This window comes from Beta vulgaris, chromosome 3 (assembly GCF_026745355.1).
Source record: "Beta vulgaris subsp. vulgaris cultivar EL10 chromosome 3, EL10.2, whole genome shotgun sequence".
NCBI classification, from domain to species: domain Eukaryota; kingdom Viridiplantae; phylum Streptophyta; class Magnoliopsida; order Caryophyllales; family Amaranthaceae; genus Beta; species Beta vulgaris.
In genome coordinates this window covers 1,307,888-1,321,043 of record NC_079204.1, presented here as the reverse complement: position 1 = coordinate 1,321,043, position 13,156 = coordinate 1,307,888, and the positions used below count along the sequence as shown (strand labels likewise).

Genomic DNA, 13,156 nt, shown 5'->3' with positions numbered 1-13,156 from the left:
TATTTAGAAAATAGTTATATTTTCCTAATTTGAGTCATTGTAGGACTCTAGCATTGTATAAATATCACCTTTCCATCATTAACTAGTTATTAGGCCCGGAATATACCCCGGGTAAGAAAAATTTCATTTATTAATATTGTACTTTGATATGATAGCACTAAATACAACTTGGTCTAGTGGTTAAAACTTTAGTTCATGATCGAACTTGAGGTCACGGGATCAAAACCTATACTATGCAATTTCTAATTTTTTTTATTGTACATGGATTACATGAACTAAAACTCCTTAGGGAGAGCGCCACGTGGCACCGTTTCTGGTTTACGCACGCTTTTTAATATATTAGTATAGATAAGAAATTGAACCTTACCCTAATTAATAGCAAACTAACAACTAAGGTTAAAACCCACCTACGATAGTTGGGCAGCTATTCAAACTCAAATTTGCATCATGATGTTAACAGCTAAGGTTAAAGGTTGCTTATGGTGTGTTGTGGGGTGTGTTCGGCACAATTTTTTAAGTAGCTTTTAGTGTATTGACTCGGTCAAAACACTAATTAGAAAAAATAATAATGTTTGGCAAGATAGTGGTGTAAGTAGCTTTTAGTGTTACAAGTAGTGTTTTAATAGTGTTTGTCAAAAGTTACAATTTGTAGCTTTTGGGGTAGCGTTTAGTGGTGTATAAATGATATGCTAAAGTTTTTAACTAGTTATTCTTAAACAGCTACTTTAACAGCTTCTCTTACCGAACATTAATATATTTTATACCGCTACTTGGACAGCTAACAATTATACACCAACCACTAACAGCTACAGCACAGCTAACAACTACTCTCACAGCTAAAAGCTACCATCACAACAGTGTGGTTTCTTTGACAAAAACCAAACCAAAAAATTTAAATATAGAAACCGCAATATTATATTCTAACCACATTTTGTTCCAAACAGTTTGGTATTCTTTTTGCAAAGTTTTTTTTTTTGACATCAATATTGTTTCTTTTTTTTTTTTTTTTTTTTTCAAATTGACAAGTATACTAAATCAATTATTAATAAAAAAAAATTGTTAGTGTAAATATGTAAGGTATACCATATACAAAGTTACAAACGGCATTATATACCATTCCGCCTTATTTTAAAGGGAAATTTCCTCAGGTACCCCTGAGGTTTGACGTAATTCCCAAATTACCCCTCACATTTGGGGAATTCCTCAGATACCCCCGAGGTTTGTGTTTGTGCTCAAAATACCCTTACTCTTGACGGAACCCTAACGCCGTTAACTTTTTTTTCTCTCTTTCTTCAATTTCTCTCCTTCCTCTCACCCTCCTCCATGGATGAACCTCCAAGCTTTCTCTCTCTTTCCACCATCCCCCACCATCCTCCAAACTTTCCCCATTTTTCTCGCAGCCCCTGCCTCGGCCGCCGCTCGCCGGAGCTTCGCCGTCCACCAGCATCCTCGTACTCTCTCTCCTTCGTCGCACTCTCTCTCTCGCTCCTCTCCTTCTCTAAAAACCTCTGACCCCTCATCAATGGTGGACGAAGCCCACCTCCCTCTCGTCACGACGACCTCATCAAATTCCACGAAGCACCCACCACGGGCCCACTTGCGCGAACCAGCCAGCATGCCCACCACTGCCCCACTTGCGCGAACCACCCACCAACAGCCACCACTCACGCAAAACACCCAACCACCCACCTCCCTCCCTCTCGCATACCACCATCAATTCAATTCGAATGGGTTTAATTCGAAATTTCCCCAATTTAGTTGCAAAATATGGGTTTCTCGAATTAGAGTTTTGATTGCTCGAATAATCTAGGTTTAATTCGAATTTGATTGCAAAATGTTGCTCGAAAATTTGGATTTCTACTTGAAATTGGGGTTTTAATTTCCCAGATGCAGTGGTGGCTCGCGTTAGAGAGATGGTGGCTCGCGTTGGGTGGGTGGTGGCTCGCGTTGGGTGGTGGGTTGGGTAAGGGTGGGTGGTTGAGTGAGGAGGCAGGAGATGGTTTGGTGGGGTAAGGGTGGGTGGGTGGTTGGTGGGGGATGGTGGGAGGAGAGAGAAAGCTTGGAGGTTCATCCATGGAGGAGGGTGAGAGGAAGGAGAGAAACTGAAGAAAGAGAGAAAAAAAAGTTAACGGCGTTAGGGTTCCGTCAAGAGTAAGGGTATTTTGAGCACAAACACAAACCTCGGGGGTATCTGAGGAATTCCCCAAATGTGAGGGGTAATTTGGGAATTACGTCAAACCTCAGGGGTACCTGAGGAAATTTCCCTATTTTAAACGGTTTAGGATTATTCTTCTTCCGAAGTGACAGGTATAGCAAATCAATTATTCTGACAAAATTAATGTTAAGTGTAAGTTAATCTTAATCTAATAATATCTAACAAACACCCACCAAAAATTAATAAAATATGAAATGAGAAATTTCGCACATTCTTTCGGTATGTAATTTTATCTTAGCCTATGTATTTTTTTTTTTTATGGCATACGTCATATTAATATCAGTAAGTTACATATCAACTCTAATTAAAGAGATTCTACTAATTAAAATAACCAAGGATGTCTTGGCCTAGTGGTTAAGATTGAGGTGCTGTGAACGATAGGTCACAGGTTCGAATCCCCCCTCCCCTTCTTTGTACTTTGTACCGCCTTCGTGGCTCATATGGATCAAAAAAACTAATTAAAATCATAGACTTCAAAGGATATACTATGGATTAAGTGATATTTTAAGACCTAATCTTAGTGGAATTGACTAGCTAGGATAATTATTGCCTGATCATTCACAATTCTACTGTCAATTATTGGCCTAAGTACAAAAAACAACAGCTAGGCAATCACATTATAAATTAGTCTACCGCAGCAGGACAAACAATTGGCATATCATAGATATATACTTCTAACTAACAGTTTTTCTTTTAAGGGAAAATTACCAACTGAAATGTTAAACATCGTCCCAAAAAATTTTAAAGTTGTCCCGGTTTTACCAATTATTTCTAACTTTACCTTTTTTTTTCTTTTTTTTTTTTTCCAAACTACCACATCCATCCACACAACCACCCCCTCTACCACCCCAACCCCTGCAACAACCACGAGCAAGCCCCCCACCAGCATCCCCCACCCCAACCCCTGGAACCACCACGAGTAAGCAGCAGAAACAAAAAAAAATCAGTGTCCTCCACCACGGAACGTCCAGACATGACATTTCCGCCATGGTGGAAACGTCATGGAGGAGGGTAATTTTTTTTGGGTTATCGTTGGTGGTTGTGCGTGGTTTAGTTGGTGGTTGTGTGGTTTCGGTGGTGGTTGTGTGTGTGGTGGTAGTCGTTGGGTAGTGATGGAGTTTAGTGATGGTGAGAAAGAAAGAGAAAGTTAAAGGATAAAATTGTATTTTCAATTATATTTTGGGGCAATGTTTAACAATTTTCATAACTAAAAGTTTTAACTCAAACTGTGCTCAAAGTTAGCTAGCTAGCTAAAATTATATTCACAAGATTAAAATGAACCTAAATAGCAAAACATCCCTCACATCCCCATAACAAATTCTTTGAAAATTGAATTTATAAGAAATCTTCTATTTTCTTGAATTAGTAGAAGCAAAAGAAAGAAAAAAAGAATTTACAATGTTAGTGAAATCAAGTTTTGCTTTATTATAATTTTGAATATTTCGGATTTTGTAAAATTAATATTCTAGATACATATATAGGTCAAATATATCCTATTTTCATATCTTAAAACAAAATTAAACAACAGAGAATTAATGGCTAGGCTACATTGGGTCTAATATATAAGAGGGTCATGACCTTACATGCCTCAACATAGTTTTGAATAATTTCAATGATTTTATCTTGTTTATTGTTAAACCGTTAAACTACTCCCATTCACAACCATGTTTAATATTTTTTGTTAATCCGACCCTTCTTTACAAGCAAGCCTAATTTCACCCTTAAAAAAACCTGAGAAGTATATACAATACCTCATTGAGTCATTGTGTTACTTGCATCATATGTCACATCACAATAGCAAAAATTGAATTGGCTTCGGTAATTATAACTCCATCTTAAGTGCTACGATGGCTTCAGGTTTAGTTGTTTACAAGGTGACTAATTAGGCATTAAATATTGAGACCATGCCGATACTGTGTTCCCTCGACCCTGTTCCTTAAATATCTTTTTGTTATGGATTTCTTTGACTATTGTTTGTACTCGTCGATACGTTTACAAATTCTTCTTCCGATGCAACAATCGGCATTCTGATTTCTGATTTATGCTGTCATAGTGTCATGACATTATGCGTAAACTTCTTTTTTCATAAGTGGTAAAGACATAAGGTGATGAAATCGTACGTGGTGTCGTAGCTTATATTATTCATAAGATCTTTTAAGCAAATTGTTAATTGTACGTAGTTCCAATGACTCAATAGAGCGAATATAAAAGTATTGTGTTGGCTGGTCAATGGGTCGGCCAAGTTTCGAGCCAAAAAGTTGGTTGTTAGGACTGAGAAGATAGATAAAGTTGAGCCAAATTAAATGAGATTTTGAGTCGAACAAGGTTGGGTCGGGATGGATTGGGTTGGGTCAAATAAGGACACAAAGAAAATTTGTCTAGACTATTAATACGGTCATTATTAGTAATACCCTATCATCAATTCTTCCCCATCATTAGTCCATATTAAGTAGATTATTTTTTTTTCAGTTTTTTCACCAAATATCTCTGACAAATCACGAAATTCAGCACATACCCTTAATATTTTAGATATTCACCATATATACTTTTTCTGACAGATGTTAACTTGTCTTAGCTTTATTTGCAATTTTGCCATTGTTAACCCCTTACCCTAAAATCTAAATCCTAATCCCTAATCTAAACCCTCACCCCCACCCACCACCCACCCTCCACCCCAGCCCCTCACCCCCACCCCTCCCCTCCACTCCACCCCAGCCCCCACCCCTCCTTCTCCCCTCCACCCCTGTTGGCTGCAACCCCTCCCCAACACCATCATCTCTCTCGCCGAGTAGCACCACCACGACAACTAGACCAATCGACAATCCACCACTCCCACTAAACCCATATCGCTAAATCCAAGCTCCACCACAAGTTGATGAACCCATAACCACAAATCTAAGAAATCCAACATAAATTAAACAAATAAATCGCAAGAAGAAAAATCCAATAAATCCAAACACCATTCAACTTCATTTGTGAGTTTTTTTAGTTAGGGTTTTGCAAAAATCGAAGCTGTGGGGGGTCGCAGAATCGGGGGGAAGGGGGCTGAGGAAAACGCAAGGGAGGGAGCTGCAGAAATCGCAGGGGGGGAGGCTGCAGAAATCACGAGGGAGGGGTAGGGGAGGGGTTGTAGGTGGCTACGGGAAATCGAGGAGAAGGGATGGGGGTGGGTGGCAAAGGGAGGGGTAGGGGGTTGCGGCAGCAGAGGGGAGGGGGTGGGGGATGGTGAAGGGGAGGGGGAGGGGTCGGTTAGGGTTCAAATTTTAGGGTTAGGGTTTAGATTTTAGGGTTAGGGTTTATAATGGCGATATTGTAAATAAAGCTAACGACAACTTAAAGTCTGTTAGAAAAAGGGTATATGGTGAAGTTTTGAAATTTAGGGGTTTATGTTGAATATCTGCAACGTAATATTGAGGGTATATGGTGAATTTTTTGATTTGTCGGGGGTATTTGGTGAAAAAATCGTACTTTTTTATGATTTCTTCTGCATCTGGATAACTAAAACGATGCATTTTGGCTAGCGGAAAGCCAAAAAGAATTAACTCAAGAACTTTTTCTAACGCCATCAAAATGTAGTACTTGTGAAGTTATGGGAGGAGAGGAAAAAACACAATTACAAATATTAAAAGTGCGATATCTTAGAAAATGCAATGCTAAAAAAAAAACCAATGACTCTATGTTTTCGAGTTCTACAAATGTAGACTCATTTTGCAATATTTCGGATAATTTTTCCAACTATTTAATAATTTTCTCTAATTTTGCTTATTTTGTAGGATATATCTTCCGCTTTGACACTTCAAAAAAATTAAAAAATATCATTGTGCAATTAGTTTTGTTAATAATAAAAATGTAAATTATTTATTACATTTTTAATTAATAATTACTATCAATTATTATTGGATATTTTATTGGATATTTTATTTTGATAATTTGCTACTTTTTCATTATTTATCAAAGGCCTTTGCACCAAAGTGCCAAGGGAAAGAAATCTGCCAGCTGGACACTAACGCAGAATAAATAAGTGCAAAATCAAAATATCAGAGCAATAAAAGAACTGCAAGTCAAACTCTAAAAAAAAATGAACTGCAAGTCAAATAAAGTGAGATGTGAGAGGATATAAATATTAGGATTTTTTGTCCCAAACTACCTTTAACTTTCAAGTTTTTGCGAGAAACTACCTTATAAAAAAATTGTTGTCCTAAACTACCTTACTTTACAATTTTGTTGTTGACAGCTACCTTATGCCGGTTTCCGGCATTGACTTTGTTTTTTCAGTTCAAAATTGTGGGAAAAACAAAATTACCCTTGTGGGAATTGAGGAGGGTGATTGTTTCAATTTTAGTTTAAGTAGAAGAGGAATTTAATGGTGGATTGGTGGTACAAAGTGTCACGTAGATATGAGGGAGAGAGCGCGCGCACACCGGAAAATGAGGAAATTAGGGTGGGGAAAATTAAAAAAAGGGTTTGAAGAGGTCAAGTGATATAATGTGACAATAAAAAAGCGGAAAAAACAAAAGTCAACGTCGGAAATCGGCCTAAGGTAGTTGTCAACAACAAAATGGTAAAAGTAAGGTAGTTTGGGACAACAATTTTTTTATAAGGTAGTTTCTCGCAAAAACATAAAAGTTAAAGGTAGTTTCGGACAAAAAACCCTAAATATTATAAAAAGAATTTATTGTGGAAGTAATAGGCGTTGACTAGCATATAGGCAATAATAGAGGCGGTAAAAAACGACATGACCCGTTAACTCGATTAGATCACGAATTAAAGTTAGAGGTTTGTGTTAAGATTTTCATCTAAGTAGGTTAACCTGACACGATCCATTTATTTAAAGAGTCGGATTAAGGTTGAACTTTCTGACCCGAATTCAACACAACAACTCGTTAAATAGTTAAATTTCTATGCTAATATCAATGTTATTAATTTTGCTTGTAATAATTCAAAATTTTTTTTGAAACTCGAGCCGAAATGCGATACGAAATTATTGAGTTTGGATTGAAGCCTACATATTGTTTAAGTATGTGCTTGACCCGCAAGGTTAGAGTTGACAGTATCCAACCCATTTCAGATAAATCTGACAAGAATTTGACACAATCCGACCTGTTAACTAGCTTTAGGTAAAAAGTAGTCTATGATTCAATTTTGAAATAATTACCCACCACTTATAGGTTAATAGAACTACTATAAACTATTACTATAGACTCGAAAGTATTTCTTTAAAAATTCAATGAAATACTACTTGCTCCGTCCCATAATATAGTGTCTGTTTCAATTTAAGTGTGACAAACTTCAAAATCTTTGACCAAACAATTATTAATATATACAAGAAAACATAAATACCAAAAGCCAAGGTCTGTTTTAAAGAGAATATAGACGGTATAAAAAAGAAACAACCTATTCTAAAAGACATTGAATTTATAATTCCAATAAAATTGTCAACTTATGCTCTACTAACAACTTCAATAGTATTCAATCATAATTTAGTTTTATGACAATATATATCTCTTCGAGCTCGGTAATTGATATTTTGTATATAATTGTTTAAATTATTTATATTGCTGTTTTATATGTGTTTCTGAGGTATCTTAAAATTCACAATCAAATTAATACTCCTTTTGTTTCATAATATAAGGCACATACATGTTCGAGGTCGAACTTTTACAGTTAATTACTTTCAATTTATGCTGATAGAAAATTTCAAAAAATAATATTATTATAGTATTTTTCAAGAAGAATCCAACGGTATAATATTTATAATTTTTATTTATCGTATTTGAGATATATTTGTGGTCAAAACAAATTTTCGTAAAGCGTAAATGCCTTATATTTTAAAACAGAAGGAGTAGGTTATGAATTTTATATAAAAGCTATTCTATAGTATAATTGAAAAATAAACATGTTCCTAATAAATTATATATTTTTCTATAGAAAAAATCAAAATAAAATATCAGAAATGAACAACAACAAACTAATTATTAGGAGGTGAAAAGAGGAAATTAGTTAGCATTTGGATTTGGGAAGCAGGTTGGAAACAGAAGAAAAGAACAACTAATGGAATATACCTTATTCAGTAAAAGATACCTTTCCCTTTGTTTCAAAATTGTGGAGCTACCGACTTTTTTATTCGTTTTTGTAGCAGTAATAAACGTTGCAACTTTGAACTGTTAATCTCTAGTAATATAGATTTAAAATAATTAACAACAAAAAAAGGTTAGGGTGCACTTTTTTTTTTGACGAGGGTGCACTTTAAATACGCCACCTTAATTCTTTTTCTTCCTCATTTTTTACCTTCATCCTAACTTTCTCTCATTTCCTTAATATTAATCTGGGAGAAAAAAAAAATTATCTGAGAGACACAACAAAAGAAAAGGTTTAAAGCAAGAAGTGTAATTAAAAGGTACACTTTCTGAATTTTAGTTTATTCAATGTTACTTTGGTTTTAGTTTTAGCAAAAAAAATTATGACGAGTGAAGATTGATACATCTACTTTCTAAATATCCGAAATGAATTGTCATAATATGAGTCCGTTGAATGTACAAAGTTTTTTCGATATTATTTGTATGTTATGTTATTTTATTAGTAGTAGTCAAACAAATGATTTCATTTGAATTTTGGAGTCGTAGTTGTGGATTTTATATATGTGCAAGTACAATGTGTCATTATCACTCACATGGTGCAATCAAAATTCTGTTATTTTATAGATCAAAATTTCTGTTATCTTATAAAACTTAAAATGTCTTTTACCTCCTTATGTAGTTACGACTTATGACGGTAATTTTTAGGAGTGAAGTTCAATTTATAGACTGCTTTTCTGTCTAGTGTGCTAAAATTTCTACATTTGTTTTCTTTGGCATTTTAGAGAGACTATACATTTTGGCTTACATATGGGATCTCTCATTTCAGTTAGGAAAAATAGACTTAATGGCTTTTTTTAAATGATTTTGTGTTTTCAACGTGTTGATGTTACACCATAGTATATGTAGCCTTATATATTGAGGGGGCCTTTGGTTCATTAAAAGGAAAAGAATATGATATGAAAAAGGGTTACAACGGTAATGGAAAGGGTTTTTGTTTGATTAAAAATGTTGTTTGGTTGGGAACATTAAAGGAAATGAAAAATTATTACTATTGTTTTTATACTATTTCAAAATTATTATGAATAAGATAATAAATAATAAATAAAAATAATAATAATTATTAATAATACATAAATAAAATTATTAATAATATGAATAAATAATAATAATAATCAACAATAATAATCAATATTAGTAATAATAAACTATAAATAATAATTAATAATTTTTATAATTATTATTATAGTAATAATAAGTATTATAATAAAAATATAATAATAGTAATAATAATAAATATTATAATAATAATAAATAATATGATAATAGTAAATATAATAATAATAATAATAATAATAATAATAATAAAAATATAATAATAGTAATAATAAATACTATAATCATAATAATAATTAAATAGTACTATTAAAAAAATAATAATAATAATAATAATAGTTGTATGGTAGAGGGATATGGGGTAATCCCAAACTTTAGGGGTGGTGGGGAATCAATCTAAGTGGAAGTGGAGTAATCTTAAGGCTCTGTTTGGTAGGACGTAAAACGTTTTCCCGGAAAACTGTTTTCCTCTATTTTCAGTTTTACATTGTTTGGTTGGCAAAAGAGTGTAAAACCATTTTCCCTTGTGGTAAAATTATTGTCCCAATGATGGAAAACCATTTTCCTTTCAAATTGAAGGGAAAACTATTTTCCTTATCTCTCTTGTACACTCCTCTAACTACCTCTCTACTTTCCCTTTCATTTTTCTTTCATTTCATCATTTTTCATACATCGAACCAAACAATGGAAAACTAATTTTGGAATTGTGTTTTCCATTGTAAATTGTTTTCCATGAAAATCATTTTACACTGAAAATATTTTACGCCCTACCAAACGGAGCCTAAAAGCAAAAAAGAGGTAAATGATTTGAAAAAAAGCACTAACCAAACATTAACAAAGGAAACAATAAACTTTATTCCCTTTCCATTTCTTGAAACCCCTCAACCAAACGTCCCCTAAAAGTGTTCTACTCATACGAAACTCAATCATACATTCATATTACATATTTGCTCATTTATTACTAAGTTATGCGAGCGTTTTGATCGATAACTCTATTTTATTGTAGTGTCCATTGTCCATTTCTTAAGTTGATTAACTAACAAAAAAATCATAAAATGTGTGTGATTAAATAAAATCTATCCTATTTCTCTTTGTGTTTCTCTATATACACAGTAACACAAATAAAAGATACTTTGTTTGTTCCTATAAAATTGCATTATCTTATATGTTGGCTCCATGTATGAATATGAGAACTGTGAGAATATTTATAGTACAGTAAATTAGTAAAATATCCATATGAGCAAATTTGGTGTTAAATGAGCATTTAAAATTCTAATTTATTACAAAAATACCCCTGTGTGTACCATGCTCATAGTACACCAGGTGTACCATGAGTGAACTCTGTGAACTGTGAAGTGAGTCCTAATGTTCATGTATATATCCACTGATCAAAACTAATCTAGGTCTCCCTTGTTTTTTTTTTCCCTGTTTCAAGGTGTGATACAACCTACCCAAGAAAAATGGCACAAGATCAGCTAAAAGTGCTAAATGCACTAGATGTTGCAAAGACACAATGGTATCATTTCACTGCAATTCTTGTTGCTGGGATGGGATTCTTCACTGATGCTTATGATCTCTTTACCATTTCCTTAGTAACAAAACTCCTCGGCCGCATATATTACACTGAACCTGGTTCACTTAAGCCAGGAAATTTACCTCCCAATGTCTCATCTGCAGTTAATGGTGTAGCCTTTTGTGGAACTCTTACAGGACAACTCTTCTTTGGGTGGCTTGGTGACAAATTAGGTAGAAAAAAGGTGTATGGTATGACCTTAATGATGATGGTCTTATGTTCCTTTGCTTCAGGCCTTTCATTTGGCCATGATGCAAAGAGCGTCATGACAACCCTTTGCTTCTTTCGATTTTGGCTCGGATTTGGGATTGGAGGCGACTACCCACTTTCCGCCACTATCATGTCTGAGTACTCCAATAAGAAAACTCGTGGTGCCTTCATTGCCGCAGTTTTTGCTATGCAAGGATTTGGGAACTTGACTGGTGGTATTGTTGCTCTTATACTTTCAACTGCCTTCAAGACAGCATACCCTGCTCCAGCATTTCAGGACAATGCTACTGCCTCGTTGGTTCCACAAGCTGATTATGTTTGGAGAATAATCCTCATGTTTGGTGCTGTTCCTGCACTACTAACTTACTATTGGCGTATGAAGATGCCTGAAACTGCTCGTTACACTGCTCTTGTTGCCAAAAATACTGCGCAAGCCGCCTCTGACATGTCCAAGGTAATACAAGTCTTAGCTTATTTATTACTCCATCCGTCTCAATTTAGTTGCTATATTTGCTTTTTCACAGTTTACGAGATGCAACTTCAAACACCAATCTTGACTTAAATATATGAAAAAATTATAAAAATTATAGGGTAATGTTATATGTAGCCTTATTATGAATTCGTGATAAAATTTCACATCATTTGAGGTAATAACTGCTTGATTCAAATTTTTATTTCTATTTTAAGCTTCTTATACATAGCCCTAAGGGCTATGTATATCATTTTTCAAAATTATATATTTGGAAAATACAAATTGGGACGAATCAAACAAGATCCAACATGACTATGTTTTTTCTTATGTATATGGAGTAAAAGATAATCAAAGTTATAACGTGAATAGTGCCTACGTTCAAAATGTAGCAACTAAACTGGGACGGAGGGAGTACTTTTATAAAGTTGTTTCATTATGTTGCTTACACTTCTCATTGTTAAGACTTCTAAGAATCTAATGGAAATGTTAGGTGTTACAAGTTGAGATCAAAGAGGACCAAGAAAACGCACAAGTACAAGAAAGGATGAGTAAAAAGCAATTTGGTTTATTCTCCAAAGAATTCATGAAAAGACATGGCCTTCACTTGTTTGGAACAGCCACATGTTGGTTCTTACTAGACATTGCATTCTACAGCAACAATCTCTTCCAAAAAGACATTTTCAGCGCAGTAGGTTGGATTCCAAAAGCTGAAACTATGAGTGCACTTCAAGAACTATACATGGTTGCTCGAGCTCAAACTTTAGTATCTCTTTGTGGAACTGTTCCAGGATATTGGTTCACAGTAGCCTTCATCGACATTATAGGTCGATTCATCATTCAATTGATGGGATTTTTCCTTATGACAGCCTTCATGTTTGGACTTGCTATACCATATAATCATTGGACTACACCAGGGAACCATGTTGGTTTTGTAGTCATGTATGCTTTCACATTCTTTTTTGCCAACTTTGGACCTAATTCAACCACTTTTGTGGTGCCTGCTGAGATCTTCCCAGCTCGTTTTAGGTCCACTTGCCATGGGATATCGTCGGCGGCAGGGAAAGCTGGGGCTATCATTGGGGCATTTGGGTTCTTATACTTGGCGCAACCTACTGATCCAAGTAAGGCTGATGCTGGATATCCTGCTGGTATTGGAGTTAAAAATTCACTTATGATATTGGCTGGAATTTGTGGTCTTGGATTTTTATGTACCTTCCTTGTGCCTGAAGCTAATGGGAAATCATTGGAAGAAATGTCTGGTGAGAATGAGGATGAAACAGAAGAAATTCAGTCATCTAGGATTGAAAACAGAAGAATTCCAATTTAAGTGTGTATGTTCTTGGTATATAGTGTTTTCTTGATTGTTTTTTGATGTTCTAGTGATAGAAAAAGTGGTACATGTTGAAGTGCTTTTACATAGAAAAAATAAACACTTCTGGGTGCTGCTATTGTTAGGTAATAGTTAAATATCTTTGCTTTTCAATGAGGAGTTTAGT

The 13,156-nt window shown here is 34.6% G+C and overlaps 1 protein-coding gene across 1 annotated transcript; it reads left to right on the top strand.

Annotated features, from left to right (window-relative positions):
* Positions 1–10,850: 10,850 nt before the first annotated feature.
* Positions 10,851–13,156, top strand: LOC104887947 (probable inorganic phosphate transporter 1-4). Its single transcript, XM_010672736.3, has 2 exons — positions 10,851–11,642; positions 12,151–13,156. The coding sequence occupies exons 1-2, from the start codon at positions 10,866–10,868 to the stop codon at positions 12,985–12,987; spliced, it is 1,614 nt and encodes a 537-aa protein (XP_010671038.1). The 5' UTR covers positions 10,851–10,865; the 3' UTR covers positions 12,988–13,156.